General features: G+C 43.2%; 1 protein-coding gene across 2 annotated transcripts in view; it reads left to right on the top strand.

Moving 5' to 3' along the window:
• usta (uronyl 2-sulfotransferase a) overlaps positions 1–16815 on the top strand; it is a 92030-nt gene that overhangs the window by 57351 nt on the left and 17864 nt on the right. For both annotated transcript variants that reach the window (XM_080790631.1, XM_080790632.1), the window contains 3 exons: positions 4199–4354; positions 13186–13265; positions 14769–14922. In XM_080790631.1, the coding sequence (XP_080646757.1) occupies positions 4199–4354; positions 13186–13265; positions 14769–14922 (390 nt within the window). The remainder of the gene's footprint in view (positions 1–4198; positions 4355–13185; positions 13266–14768; positions 14923–16815) is intronic.

The following is a 16815-nucleotide window of genomic DNA, read 5'->3' on the forward strand; positions in this document are numbered from 1 at the left end:
TTGACCCTACAGAACTTAGAGAAACCCTAACCCACAGACAATCATATGTTTGACCCTACAGAACTTAGAGAAACCCTAACCCACAGACAATCATATGTTTGACCCTACAGAACTTAGAGAAACCCTAACCCACAGACAATCATATGTTTGACCCTACAGAACTTAGAGAAACCCTAACCCACAGACAATCATATGTTTGACCCTACAGAACTTAGAGAAACCCTAACCCACAGACCATCATATGTTTGACCCTACAGAACTTAGAGAAACCCTAACCCACAGACAATCATATGTTTGACCCTACAGAACTTAGAGAAACCCTAACCCACAGACCATCATATGTTTGACCCTACAGAACTTAGAGAAACCCTAACCCACAGACAATCATATGTTTGACCCTACAGAACTTAGAGAAACCCTAACCCACAGACAATCATATGTTTGACCCTACAGAACTTAGAGAAACCCTAACCCACAGACCATCATATGTTTGACCCTACAGAACTTAGAGAAACCCTAACCCACAGACAATCATATGTTTGACCCTACAGAACTTAGAGAAACCCTAACCCACAGACAATCATATGTTTGACCCTACAGAACTTAGAGAAACCCTAACCCACAGGCAATCATATGTTTGACCCTACAGAACTTAGAGAAACCCTAACCCACAGACAATCATATGTTTGACCCTACAGAACTTAGAGAAACCCTAACCCACAGACAATCATATGTTTGACCCTACAGAACTTAGAGAAACCCTAACCCACAGGCAATCATAGGTTTGACCCTACAGAACTTAGAGAAACCCTAACCCACAGACAATCATATGTTTGACCCTACAGAACTTAGAGAAACCCTAACCCACAGACAATCATATGTTTGACCCTACAGAACTTAGAGAAACCCTAACCCACAGACAATCATATGTTTGACCCTACAGAACTTAGAGAAACCCTAACCCACAGACAATCAAATGTTTGACCGACCCTACAGAACTTAGAGAAACCCTAACCTACAGACAATCATATGTTTGACCCTACAGAACTTAGAGAAACCCTAACCCACAGACAATCATATGTTTGACCCTACAGAACTTAGAGAAACCCTAACCCACAGACAATCATATGTTTGACCCTACAGAACTTAGAGAAACCCTAACCCACAGACAATCATATGTTTGACCCTACAGAACTTAGAGAAACCCTAACCCACAGACAATCATATGTTTGACCCTACAGAACTTAGAGAAACCCTAACCCACAGACAATCAAATGTACAGAAACGACGACAACAAGCCTTCCTCTGTGACTGAGTCACTGAACACAAGGTGGTGTCAGGTTAGGGGGGAGTGCTTGTTTCGTTTCACTCAGTGTCTGCATACTTCCTCATTGACTAATGCTGCATTTAGTGAGGCTCTGATTGGCGTTCAGTGTGTGACCTTGTCTATGCATGCCCTAAACTTTAGGGGCTAAAATGTGAATACTTTAGGGCCTAAAGTATTCACATTTTAGCCCCTCCTGTATAGATTTCCGTCCTACACATTAAATTCCCATTAACAATGAATGGAGAATTTTGCGTCAAAAGTGTCTGAGCAAATAGGCATAGTGTCTATTTTACGTCATGATGATGTACAATGATGAGCACCCCTCACTTTACACTAAAAGTAAAAGTCCGGAATTCAAATGTATACAACATGTTTTGAAAATGGCAGATCTACAAGCTCACAATGCGTTGCGATTCAAATCTACAAAGTTACTAGTAACTAAAGTTTTCAAATAAATGTAGTGGAATAATGGCACAATATTTGGATCTGAGATGTACAGTAGACTTGAAATACTCAAGTAATGTACAAATAGCTCAAAATGATACTTAGTTACTTTCCACTACTGGTTGCACAGGGCATGTGTCAGAGCTGTTTTCAGTGACTGAATACTATGAGTCATAAAATTACAGTAATGCTTTTAGAAACATGCAGAGAGCAGGTAAGCTTCAAAAAGATATCAAAAACAGGATTTCTTCCCACATTCAAGGTTCAAGGTTCTATATTATTAAGTCTCCCGAGGAAGACATTTGTCTTTAGACAAAGGGCTCGCATGCAAGCGTAGCCCTTAAGCCCCTGTCGCCGCAGTGCAGCGCCAATACATCTTTCTCGCATCAAAGGAAAATAAAACATAGAGGGTAAGAAGACATCACATCACATTTCAAGTAAGATTGATAATACTCGGCTGTGCAGGCACGTGTCTGGGTGGGGGTGGCGGGGGCCACATTACCCACTTTCAACCTGGCGTCCCTATTTTTTTTTTGGGGGGTTTGGGGGTCCATGTCAGGCCCCGTCACTTACCTACTTACCTGCCTATCAAAAGGGTCAAGCATTAGCCCAAAAGTCACCAAACGAACTCTTTGCATGTGTTGCCAGGTCAGGCTGCAAGCCAGCCAGCAGATCCGTCTCGACTCCTCCGTAGTCCTGACGGCAACATTCTTGTGTGCCAGATATACAGGATTCCACATCAGCAAGCACGGACCACTATTCCAGGCCCGGGAACACTTGACAGTAATTTATCACCGGAGCATTTCTCCCCATTATTCTTTACAAAATAGGGTTCATTTAAGGAGAGAGGGTTTTTCTTTTTTTCTTTTTTTTAACCCATTTTGGTGTTTATAGCATTGTTATACTTTAGCTATTGAAAAATAGCAGATCTACAAGCTCATAGCGCGGCACTTGGTGCCACGCTACGAGCTTGTACTGTAGGTCTGCTATTTTTGAAAAGTCTTGAAAATGTGGAGCAAATCTTTGAATATGTATTCTTTCAGGGCGTTTTTTAACTCAAATCTTTGCTTCTGGGGGGCGCCTTGACATGAAAATGTTTGAGAACGACTGAAATAGAAACATAGGGTTATTCAGAAAACGGTCAGGATTTAGAACACATTTGTAGAATCGTACTCGGGTCAAAATGGGTTAAGGAAATGGTTGTTTATTTCTCTAACAGAGCAGATCTCTTGTTCTAAAGAAAATCTCTCCAGTATATTGCAGATCTCTTAATTGTCTCACTTTCTTCCATTCCTTAATCCCCTCTACTCCATCTCCTGCTGACCATGACACCGTCTCCCATTATCTGTCCCTCTTGTTCTTGTAAAACCTTGTATGGATTCGTCTTCTCACAGGGCCAGTTTTGTTTACCTAGCATGTCCTTTAGGGGTGATTGTCAAATGAGTTCATTCTTGTCTTGTCATCTTCATACCAAAACGAGGCTCGCGGCCCATAAACATGTCCATGCACAACCTCCCTTTCCTCAGCTCTCGTAGAGACAGAGATTTACTATAATTACTCCAACTGCTCAAAGCAAGGCAAAGTTTTAATCTTCCATTGAATACCTAAGCTAGTTAATGAGGTGTACTGTGGATGTGTATTTGTGGGTGTAAGTGCAACACGATTTTTCAATAGTGTTACCATGTAAACTGTCTAGTGTAATTCAGTGTAGGTAAGCCATACTCTGTGGTCTGTGGACGTTAGTGGATGTGTGTGTGCGTGTATGTTCAAAGGCTACTACTGTATGTGGAGTCTTATTAGCCAAATGGGCAGCAACTGAGGGAAGTACACAGTGGAATCCAGAGTGAAATGGTCTCTGATATTGTAAAGATCCAATGAATAGTGTTGTAGTCGAGTCCACCTAAAGCGAGTCCAAGTCAAGATGAAGTCCGAGGGGGGGTCATTGCATTGGAGTGACGAGTGACTCGAGTGGACTTGGTGGGGGGAGTGTCCCGAGTCCCTTGGTCCGAGACCGAGACGAGACTGAGTACCAGTAAATGAAAATGTGGACTCGAGACGAGTCAAGGACTCGAATAATACAACACTACCAATGCTTTTTACTCCGGCACGTATTTCCTCCCGCTCTCCCTCTTTGTGTGGTGTGCCTGCATAAATGGAAGGGACAGCGTAATATTCTGGCTTCCCTTCCTCGTCATCATGCAGTAATTGGTTTCAGCCACGGTGCCGCTGAATAGAAACAACATGACACACAGCAGTGCACACGCCAGTCCAATACCGCAACACCTGCGGTTTGTTTTGGTCTGACACATTGTCTCATTATCCCACTCTGTTCTGCTTCCTCTTTCTTTCTTTCTGTGCGCGCGTGTGTGTGTGTGTGTGTGTGTGTGTGTGTGTGTGTGTGCGTGTGTGTGTGTGTGGTGAACATAGGTGTTGCCGTTCCCTAGCCAGGTGGTGTACAACCGCGTGGGGAAGTGTGGCAGTCGCACGGTGGTCATCTTGTTACGGCTGTTGGCCGAGAAGCATCAGTTCAACCTGGTGTCGTCGGACATCCACAACAAAACACGCCTCACCAAACATGAGCAGGTGAGATGAACTGGAGGTGCAGGCATAATAATAATAATAATAATAATAATAATAATAATAATAATAATATATTGAATTTTTTTTGGGTCATTCATTATCTAGTTAAACAATAGTCGTGGCGTAGTGTGAACTTGTAGATCAGCTATTTGTCGTATGAGAAGTGTAGTGGTTAACTTGAGCCCTAGAGGTTAAAACACGAGTAGTGGTGGTGTCACCTTTCTTCCGATGGAAATAAGGTTGGGGAAACACTGGATTAGTTTATCATGATGCTCATGATATGGCTCTAAGGAAAGTCAGTTCATTTCCAGGCACGTTACGTAATCATACACTTCTACACATTTATACGCTCAGGGGGCTGCCAAGTATAATAAAACACAGTATAATAACAGTCTGTTCCACACCACCTACCTTCGATGCTACTGACACCTCTATGTAAGGCACTGGTTCTCAACATGGAGTTCGTGGACCCCCAAGGGTCCTTGAAGGGGTTCCAGGGGTCCCCAGCTAAAGGATGGATAGCTACGACCGATGTATTCAAACGGTTGGTCTATGGACTAATACACAGCTGTCTATATTTCAATAACACAAAAGGGTGAGACTCACTGTTAAAGGCTAAACTACAGGCAGCCAAGCAGACATGTAATATTCTCAGTATAATTATATACAGAGTAATACATGCCAAGTCCAAAGTTTGAATGAACTTTTTATTTTTCTTGTTCATTGTTGTTTTGAGTATTTAACAGCCTGTGGACATTGGACACAATAGTAGCAGGAGCACTTGCAGCATGTTTGACTTTTATTTGGTCTGAGAACAAGTCAGAACCTGGAGGATCTCCCGTTGCTGCTTTCGTTTAAAAGACCGCAGCCCTTCGAGACACAAACAAATGCCAGCCTGTGGAAATGCCAATGCAAATGCCAACACGGACGAGGCTTCGAAGTGTCAGTGTGTTGGGGAATTAAAACACTTAATCTCCCATCTTGTCTATTTCTTCCACTATTTCTGGAACAGATATTGTTTAGTAAAGTTGGTAAATAAAACGTTGTTTTCCAGCTGAAAGGAGAGCATGGTTAGTCGACACTGCCGACTAACCACAAAGTGGGGTCTGGGGTCCTTGGGAGTTGTCGCGTCTCCAGCTAAATTACTTACTATTTGTGTTGAACAGCTTTAAACCTTCAAACCCGCCGCTCGTGAGCGTTGTCTATTGGGGACCCTGGCACGACCGGTTTTCTGTCTATTGGGGACCCTGGCACGACCTGTTTTCTGTCTATTGGGGGCCCTGGCACAACCGGTTTTCTGTCTATTGGGGACCCTGGCACGACCCGTTTTCTGGTGCCAGAAACATATTCATTTCACCCCCAAATTGAACCACTGCTCTACGTTTGTGCTGAGAGACTGTGTTCTGAAGTCCAGAGCAAGTGTCCAGTGAGTCCACAGTACACAGTACAATCTGGCCTTGTCATTTAACTCTTGAGAGTGTGAAAATGTATACTGGCAGGTCCTTTTTTTTTTTTTAACACATCACTGTGTATTTAGCCGTGCATGTGTAATACCTCTGTGAAAGACATTTCCCATTAATCCTGACACATTTGCTGTAGTAGGAACAGGTCCGTGTGAATCCAGCTGGTATAGGAAGTGAGTGACTGTGTGGGAGTACTCCAGTTATGGCCCACATCCGCCACAGACGCTGGCCTCGGTGCCCAAAGCGTACTTTATAGGCCACATGTGGCCCGCCCCACCTTCACTTAATGTGGCCCTCAGGTTAATATCAGAATACTGATATATTATTGATTTCAGCTAGTTACTAGTATTAAAATGTAATTGTCTTTTTTTATTTTATGTCCAATGTATATTTGTATTTAGTTCATAGAGTTAACATAACTATAACTAAATGCAAATTAAGTTATAGTTAAATAAAAAGTTTACTTTTCATGATTTCAATTAAAAAATAGCAAAAGATTATTCCGGATTTCAATTCAAATATAGCAAAAATAGCTGATCTACAAGCTCAAAACGCGTCGCAGTGTTGAGCTTTTTTCCTACGACAATGTGGCCCTCTGCTGTGAGTGTGGAAATAAATAGTCCCTCTCCATTGTCAAAGTTGCCCACACCGGCTTTAGGCGTACTGTCTGTAAGTTATTGTAAAATACTATTGAATGGTCAGCAGCAGCAGCGCATGCTAAATATGCATTACCATTACCAAGCGATTTGATTAGATGTTAATTATTCTATGCTAATATTGAAACGGCTACGTGTTTACGTGTTTACCCATTCGTCAGACTCTGAAAGGCTGGCTGCGCCGATCGAGACAGAACACTTTTAGATGAATTAATTCCCAGGATATAAAACATCTCTGTAATCGGTCCAGTGTGTGTGTGTGTGTGTGTGTGTGTGTGTGTCTATGTGTGTGCGCACTCGCTCGCGTGCATATGTATACAGACAGTCACACACAGTCTGTCTGTATAGTCTGTATACATGCTTGTGTACAGACACACATGTGCATTGTACACACACACACACACACACACACACACACACACACACACACACACACACACACACACACACACACACACGTTGTTTGTCTCTCTGAGTATATTGACTTAGGCAGATGCACACACACACACACACACACACACACACACACACACACACACACAAAGCCTAACTTTAGAGTTGCTGGTCTCATTAGTTTTGGTTCTGGCTTGGCGACTACCACATTGGACCGTCCTGCTGTTGGCTCTCTAATGGGTTTGCCCACGGTCTCTGCCCTTTTGCGTGGGTTTCCAAACAACAAAGTTCCCTTCTTGTCTAATATGCTAACTGTGGGGGCATCGAAGATCTTTCATTGAGGTCCAAAAATCGTCTAATTGCCAATCCTGGCGCGGACGAAGAAAAGATTCAGAGAAAAACGCTGCTACTGATCGCGGTTACAACGGGAGTGAATGGAGGGGGGGGATTTGTGGATTGCCCTCCTTTGGCCGGAACGGACTCGACACCCGCCTACGGTTAGTATAATCCAGGGTCGTTGAGGGTCGTACAGATTGACACTTTAACATAAGACGCGAAAGGCGTCATCGGCACGGAAATGTTGGAATCGCGATTGATGCCGATTTTAGTTTTTAACATTTGCTTAGTGTCTTTGTTGTTCATTGCGCTTTTGCGGTATATCTTGTGTGCAACAACTGACCAATTAAGATTTTAGAATGAATTGACAAGTTTTCTGTGAAACTAAACTAAATTAAAGGTTTAGATCAGGGGTTTTCAACTGATGGTGACTCTTCAGACCACGTGACTCCCATTGGAAATGAACTGCGAGCTTGCAACAGTCAACAAGTTTCATGCATCAGCTATACACACATTCTGACAGTGTGAGTGAAGCCTAAGTATAATTTCCTAATAATAATGACTCAACCAGACAATCCGCTGCACTCCCCGCTCTTGAGATGATAACTCCCCTTTTCTGTTGAATTTCTTGACCTCCAATTTGTCAGTAAACGACTACATGGACAGTCATCAGAGGTCACCAGGTCATTCCGTTCACTGTTTCTCAACTAGTGGAAAGACATTTTTTTTTTTAAATCAACAAATCCTACATTACTAAATGAATGGTCAGGGACCACATGCAATACTTCCGGGGACCAAAACCCCGGGAGATTTAGATTGTTTTTGTTTTAATTGTGCAACCGTAGCTTGTCAGAACAGATACGTTAAAGGCTCGTCTTGAATGAATGAATGAAAGAATGAATGAAAGAAAGAAAGAGCGACTCTGTGTTTTCTTGTTTACGTGGGTTTCTGTTTCTGCCCTCACACCAGAGATGGGATGTGGATGTACTGCAGCCTTGAACCTTGTGTGCCTGACTGTGACTCTAAAGCCACAGGATATGCAAACATTCAAAACGCTTTGGCTCTGGTCAGCACAAGCAAAGTCTTCAAATAGTACTGTAGCCATTCCAATTGGCTCTGAATCAAGATGAAATAATTCAGTCCAAAATGAAGAAGAAGAATGTGTAGTTGGTAAAAAAAAATCAGTTCTAATTTATCCATTGACCAAATAATATTTAACTTAATTTTTACAAAGAATGTTCTGGCATCTTTCTGGCAATAGAGCTCTTCACGGGTCACCCCAAAAAATGGTGCCGAACGCAAAATTGATCAACAAGTTAAACGCCACTTTGTTACGTGTCTCTTTCACCAGTGCAGCACATAATAATAATAATAATAATAATCTTTATTGTCCCGAAGAATATTCATCTTCACATTGCGGGTATCACACACGGTCACACAGTAGTACGAGTCTTTTTGGATCCACTCCGCTATTACACATATTGATAGACAGACCTGAGTTCCGACCCGGCCCGAGTCATTATGAACAACAACACAGAACCGACCCGTACGGTTCCCGGGTGCTGTCGCCGGGCGTAAAGAGCTCTACCAAGTAAACACAGTAAAATCTGGAGTGGTCATTTCACTCTCAGTCCATGTCCAGATGTCCCCTGGCGTGGTGTCGGTGTGCAAAGTATTTTTCTCCTACGCCAAAACATCCCTAAAGGACATGTACAGACAGTAACTCTTTCTTTGCTAAATAAATAATGAATAATAAAAGGAGCTATGCACATGTATACATTTGATCCTCCCGAGCTCCACCAGAACACGAGCATCCACAGAAAACATCCACGCGGAAATATCAAACGCGCCGCGATGAAAACAAACAAGCCGGGCCACTTGCTGATTGACTGTAGCAGTTTGTTACAGGGGAGCACTTGTTTTAGTTCAACTCGACTTACCTGCGTACTTCCTCATTGATTCAAAGTGATGTTTTAGTGAGGCTCTGGTGTTGGGCACGTGATGTCACACCCCGTCTAACCTGCGTCAAACCTCGAGTCAGTGAGTGAGTGCAAACTAAACTGTATGTATAGGCCAGGTCATATTTGTCATAAAACACAATACAGTTAGTATCAATGCTTTGGAGATGTGCAGAGCATGAAGAAACTACCAGGATTTTCATGCAAAGCCCCAGAAAGACATTAACCAAACAAAAACATGATTTTGTAGGGTGGTACTTAACCCTATAGTTGACCGTTCATTTCTCACCACTACACCAAACGAGATCTATCTATCTATATCTAGAGGCTGTTTTCGACCAACATTCGCCCCCAAAATAGGCAGGCTATGTGGTCAATTTAACACTTTGGATTTGACTGAGTTGTGTGCGGGGGCAATGGCCTTAATGTTCTGTGGGTTTACTCTCCCTCCATTTCTCCCTGATGAGCCCCGAGCATGCCGTGGGGGCAGTTTGTTCAGGAAAGGCGTGCGTGTGTGTGTGTGTGTGTGTGTGTGTGTGTGTGTGTGTGTGTGTGTGTGTGTGTGTGTGTGTGTGTGTGTGTGTGTGTGTGTGTGTGTGTGTGTGTGTGTGTGTGTGTGTGTGTGTGTGTGTGTGTGTGTGTGTGTGTGTGTGTGTTGGGGGGGGGGGGGGTTGCAGGTATGCCTGGAATCCCAGACTATCCTCCGCTCTCCTTCTCTGGTTCCCTCTCTCCTCCCCACCCTTGGTAAATGGGAGTGTGGGCCCTGTGGGGCTGTTGGGGAAGGGGGTTGGGGTCACTAGACCAGAGAGCTGGTTCAGAACAGTAGAGGGTGTGTGGGCCTTCCCCTCGCTCCTAAATCACTCCCTCTCACCCAATGTGTTTAGGGGTCTAGACACCCCCCCCCCCCCAGAGGGGAAGGGGTGTCTCCGGGTGAAATTGGTCTGGCCTAAGGGGTGTTAAAAAGCAATTGTTAAGTAAAACAAAACATCAAGAGAAAAATGCTTGTTTGCACACAATTATTTGTAACTTTTTGTATGCTCTCCGAGCTATGTTAACACTACAGCCAGGGTTTTGCAGTGGACGGTGTTCAGGAGAGAGAGCCACAGGGGTGAGTCGAATTGTACGACACTAATGAAAAGTTTGACAGCTTATAATTTGCATGGAGGGACGGAGCAAAAGTGGTGGAAGCGGAGAGAGTGGAAATGTACTGAGTTTATAGAGAAGAGCAGGAGGGGTGCGCAGCCCCGAGATCTAACTGGGCCCTCAGATAAACTGACTTGTGTACATAAACATGTATACATATTAGTGTTCCTGTCCAAATAGTCCGCCTGTGACGTAACAGCTGCCCAACGCGCGGTTTATAGAGCAGCACATTCAGACGACGCTGGTCATTTCAGCCAGGAGGGGAAAAGTTTTCTATTTAAAGAGTAATCTAGCTTGTGCTTATAAGAGTACAGAATGTGAAGCGTTTCATTCCAACAGCAGCTAGAAATGCGCCGGGAAAGAGGCAAAATTAAAATGATGGCTTTGTAAGAGAATGTGAATATATCCGCATTGCAAGGTGTTGCAATAGTTATCTGTGGAACCGAGTCAAACTAAAAATGTTGCCTCACCTCCTACCCTGACAGTGCTTGCCAGATCATATTATGATTATTTTGGTGGTCGCAGCCTAAAAAGGTTAAGAACCCCTATGGACGAGATCCTCAAAATGTTATAAATTGCAATAAATTGAGCTTTGGAATGTAACCCTTCATATCCTTGAAGTGAAGTGTAGAACTGTGGTAAAGGAATTGATATTCATGGTGGGGAATGGCCATGACACAAAAGGTCTACAGCAGCAAGTCACCTGAAACGAGCTATTGAAGCACTTTTCTCAGATGACTCGCGACTAGATTGAACCAATTTATTATAGAATGACAAAAGTGTGGATATAATTGCGAACGCAATGAGCACTTACTATGAGACCTAGCAGATCATGTCTGTCTGTCTGTCTGTGTGTCACACTTTTGTGCCCATATATGGAGCTGCTTTGGGGACTCCTTATATGGTTATGGCTGAGTCATGGTGACATGACTGTGATGGCGTGGTCCAACTTGTGCCCATATATGGAGCTGCTTTGGGGACTCCCTTATATAAATCTTTAAAAAACCCAAATATGTACGAGCTGCGTTCGCTTCCCGCGTTCGGCTCTGCTCCATTTTTCTCCCTGCTCAGCACAATTAGACAGTCATCATTAAACATTAGATACATATACAGTAACAACAAGCCCCCATGGGGAACATAACTAATAGCAGAGCCCACCGGGTGGTGGTGGTGGTGCTGGGGAGGCAGTGGGAGCAAACAGCGCACGTACACAGACAAACGTGTCGAACAACAAGGTCAAAAAACATATTTGTTTACAAATGGACAGATAATGCAAGACGTCACTGAAAAGTGCATACAGAAACTATCTCACGGGGCCGAGATAGCTCTGATATCTATGAATATCAGTTAGTGGAAACGGGGAACGGGGCAAGAACTCTCACTAAGTGCAGTTAAAATCGGGAAACAAAACAATCTACACACTGGCGGGGCCAGAAGTGAGAACCAAAATCAGTGGGACAGCGTGACATAGTCACAGGGCAACATGAAAGCTTCATTCACCAAATAACAGATCTACAAATGAGAAATACCTAACAGTTATTGCCAGATAATTGTTATGGTCATAGAATAAGCTATTCCTCTGGAAACAATTAAGCATTATTGGCTACAGATTCTGTATTGTTATTTAGTCTCTCGGTCGCCTTTGAAGGCATTGGGTTGTGGTTGTCTTTATTAAACGGCATACTTTCCATCACTTTAGTCGCCAATAAATACAATGAATAAGCAAGGGGCATTGACGCGTAGAAAATGGCAACCTGCATAGAGACGCGGTGTAGTTTGACACATTTGGCACACGGACAACGACAGGACTTCAGGAGCCCATTCCATCACATCCGTCATCACAGGAACATCCTTGGCCAAAGAAATTATAATACCCACCCGAGGGAGATGTTTCTGACCTCTCTCTCTCTCTCTCTCTCTCTCTCTCTCTCCATGCAAAACATGAGAAGGCCTCAAGCCACGCAGGAAGCTTGTTTTCGTAAAGACGGAAAGCAGAACGGAATATAACAGAATAATCACATAACAGACATTTAGGAAAATGTGTGATGTCACCAGGGGGGTTCTCGGATGATGAATAGGCCTATTGTGAGATGCTGTAGTTAGTATATACAGCAGATTAGTGGTATTGTATTATGTCCAGTCCAGCCATGACTCTGTTGGAAGTTAAAACATTGATGAGGTCAGTCTCCATCGGAAGAATCAACTCAAGGTGCAACTGTAGCCAAAACATTCCAGGGAAAAAAACAATCACGCTTCAGACATGATTTTGAGCACGGTGCAAGCGGTCACATGGTCATGGTTATTACGTTTTTTCTGAAGGGTAAAAAAAAAATACTCTATCTTCAAGCTCAAAACGCAACGTGTTTCGACGCGTTGTGGGCTTGTAGATTGGCTATTTTGTTGCCGAGGGTTGTTTCGGAAAGCCCTTGTTCAGGACAGCACTATCCGTACATACAGTATGTACAGTACATAACACGGAGCTGACATACATGTGCTTTTGGTTACCTTCTCCGTGAATGTAATAATTAAGGATGAACCGTTTTGGTTTTCCACCATGACGTGACGTACTGGCACGCGGACGGGGGGATCCCAGCAGCCTGTGGCCACTGCCTGGCCAAGCTGACAACACAATTATAGATGTGTCCTCCTCATTGGCCACTGCCTGCTGGCCAAGCTGACGACACAATTATAGATGTGTCGTGCTCATTGGCCACTGCATCCCCAGTTGTTTCATAAAAATATCTTTCACTGGCTTGAGTTTGGAGCGATTCCTAGAGTCAATAATTGGTAATTCCTTCGGCATTGCCTTTTGAGTCCTCAATGTATGCACATTTGTGTGTGTGTGTGTGTGTGTGTGTGTGTGTGTGTGTGTGTTTCTTTTGCAGGTGGATCTTATGAAAAACATCAGTACAATCCCACAGCCATTCCTCTATACGCGGCATGTTCACTTCCTCAACTTCACCAGGTAGTCAATTCAATTCAATTCAATTCAAATTAGCTTTTTTGGCATGAGAAAACATACGTCTACAATGCCAAAGCAAGTGTCAAAATATAATAAAAACTGTTGAAAATGGGGAAAGTATATACAGTTAGAGGGGGTACAGCATTGTGTCAACAGAGCTATATCACATTGCGTCGTTATATACATGCTTTTTGCAAAACGACTTAAATACTATACAAAAAAGCCTCAGATTTAAAATGTGTGTAAATGTAGCAGCTCTGTTTTCACGTGTTTTCACTTTAATAAAAAATAAACTAAATCGAGCAAATAGCAGATCTACAAGCTCACAACACGTCGTGATGTGACGCACTGTAACCTTATAGAATGTCTACTTTCACAAATGTTGCATGACACACTACTGCGAGGATCGTGTATTGTAGGGCATTAATTTATGAAGAAAACAACGACGGCAGAAATATGGAGATACAAGGTTTCTATACGACGCCAACACTCTCGCGTCCATCTGTAAGTCAAAAACTGTTCCGAGAGGTGATTAACTTTCATCCGTCTTATCTCGCTCACTGCAGCAGGGCTTTGCACGTACTGCAGGAAAATAAAACGAAAGATTAGATGACAATCAACAAGAGTGTATTTGAGAGTGAATTGAGGATATTTCCCTGTGTCAACTGTCACCGAATTACACTTGCGCTGTGTGTCCCTGCGATTTTATCACATTTTATAGACAGGCTGAAGTGGCTAAGCTTTAATTTGCAAACTTAGACCTTGGAGCTTTTGTATCCCCATCATATCTGTACCTTAACCCAGGGGTTCTCAACCCGTGGGTCGTGACCCCTCCGGGGGTCGCCAAATTATTTTGGGGGGTCCCCAAATTATTAAAAAAAACCAAAAACATTTTTTTTTGCAACTGAATGGCTGGAAAATGGAAATGAAGAGTTTACATATATTACACATATACACCTTCCCTAATGATTATATCTGGTTTCAGTATTTATTCATGGTGTATTGTCTCTATTATTAAGGTTATTGTAGCAGTCAATTTATATTGGGGGTCGGGAGGGGGCGGGGGTCCCGAGACACTGCCAAAGCATCTCCGGAACCCCTGCCTTAACCACATCCTATTGTATTTGAAAGTGAATTGAGGATATTTCCCTGTGTCAACTGTCAGTGAATTACCCTTACGCTGTGTGTCCCTGCGATTTTATCACTTCAGACAGGCTAAATTGGCTAAGCGTTAATTTGCAAAGTTAGACCTTGGTGTGTTTGTATCCCCATCATATCTGTACCTTAACCACATAATATTCTGGAGTGGAACCATAGCCAAAATAAAACTGATCTATAAGCTCACAGCACGCTTGTAGTTCAGCTATTTTTGCCAAAAAGCATTTGGTGTTGACAGTTTAAAAAAAAAAGCGGTCCAAGTACAGAGACGGCTCGGGTCCAGTTTACCAAGTCTATAGGGGTTAGGACTGGTTTTTAATATTCCGTCTTGGTTAACGGTCCGTTTAGGTTCAGGATAGAGCAGCCTGTCTACATCAACATCATCCGGGACCCCATCAACCGCTTCCTGTCAAACTACTTCTTCCGTCGCTTCGGGGACTGGAGAGGGGAACAGAACCACCTCATCCGCACCCCCGGGATGAAGGATGACGAAAGATACCTGGTGAGCACTTGTTGTAAATAGCAGATCTACAAGCTCATAGCGCGGTGCCGCGCTACGAACTTGTAGGTCTGCTATTATTTTTTTTATCGTGAAAATGTGCCTGAAATCTTTGAATATATATATATTGTTAAGTTTTGAACTCAAATCTTTGCTTCTGGGGAGGTCCCTGGAACAACATATTTTCGGATGGGGGTCGGCGACCAATGTCATATACTGTATAGTTGGGGTCCTTGACATGAAAATGTTTGAGAACCACTGACATAGAAACGGTCAGGATTTAGAAGACATTTGTAGAATCGTTACCAGGTCAAAATGGGTTAAACCAGGAAAGCGGAATATTTTTGTGGTGATTGTTGTATGTCATCGCTGACTTTGTTTCCACAACCTTCTGTACATTCCCCAAAAGGACGTGCATGCATTTAATTGAGTCTGACCAGAAGCAGGGATAAAACGTATCGCCACCGGCCATAAGAGATGAAGGACCAGAGGGAGGGGGGATATCAAAAAAGAAGGCATGTATCCCCTGCGATGGAGGGGCGCCGTCTCATGCCAACTTGAGACGGCGAGCCCCTTTTGAGTGGCGACCCGACAGGCACAGAATAGTAAATCCTCGCCCCCCCTTCCCTCCTACAACGAGCACAGCGGAGTGCTCTCTACCCCATTGACAGCCCGTGGGCAGAAAACGGGGGTCCCCAAACCAGCAAATTGGCCCCCTGTTTCTAGCATCGTTTTCAATATCAAACAGTGTTTACTTTGACAGCAAATTCCGATTTTTTAATTTTTAAGTCATAGTCTCTTGAATGAAATAAAATTTTGTTTTAGTCATATTTTAGTAATCTCAAAGGTTTTTGTTTTAGCCGACTAAATATCATAAGATTTTAGTCGACTGAATCTACAGTTGATTTTGTCTACAAAAATGTATTTTGCCGGGTCTTGATGGCGTCGTAATGGCTGATTTTACACTTGGTTGCATGCTGAAAATAGCTGATCTACAAGCGCACGAGTCGCAGTAGGACCGTCCCATTGTGGATCTTCTATTTTCAGAGCACAACACCCGAGCACAACCAAATTGTCAATATATTCTGAGTTTTAGTCATAATAGCTTCGTTTTTATTTAGTTTTGGCTTGGTTTTAGTCAGTGAAATAATGTAGTATTTACACTAGTTCTAGTCGATGGAATTGACACCGATATCAAAGCTACAAGTCACTATTTGATCTTTGTCTGAGACGTGTAGTAGCTCACATAGAGGCCACTTCCCACTGAACGCTTGTGCTTATCTGTCTGGTTGTTATTGGCCCCGGGGCCTATTCACTCCTATAGGTACATTAACTCAAATCAGTGCCAAAAATGTTGATGGCTTGAACTACCAAGGCATCTGGATGATTCATCAAAGCTTAGCAGTGATTTTACGACTGGCTTACAGACCTGCCAATAGCAGTGCATTAAATCTGTGTCTGCCTCGGGTCCCAAGCCAGCAGTGCGTTTCATAAACACACAAGCACAGTTGGAGCATTCTTTATACCGCCTTTTGCTATAAATTCCACATTCTAGTATGCCAGTGATACACACTGTAATTACAGAGTCCCGCATACTTAATGAGTATAGCTATGCTAAAGCAATGCAGGGGTATACCTATTATGTTTCCCAAACAGTGGGTCGGGACCCATATGTGGTTCGCAGACCAATAAGGGTCGCAATTTAAATACCCCTTTATTTTTAGCTTCCTTGATTATTATTACTACAGCGGTGCCCGTTGGGCACTGGCCTACTAGGAACGATGCAAGTTGGAAATGAATGACCCACCCAGTTATATGTCAGGCATGCCCAGACATGAAGTCTAGTATGCAGATGTCATGATGTCAGAACAGGCCATCAACAGGTGATCAAATGAT

Source organism: Protomyctophum bolini, assembly GCF_963924005.1.
Source record: "Protomyctophum bolini genome assembly, chromosome: 19".
NCBI lineage: Eukaryota > Metazoa > Chordata > Actinopteri > Myctophiformes > Myctophidae > Protomyctophum > Protomyctophum bolini.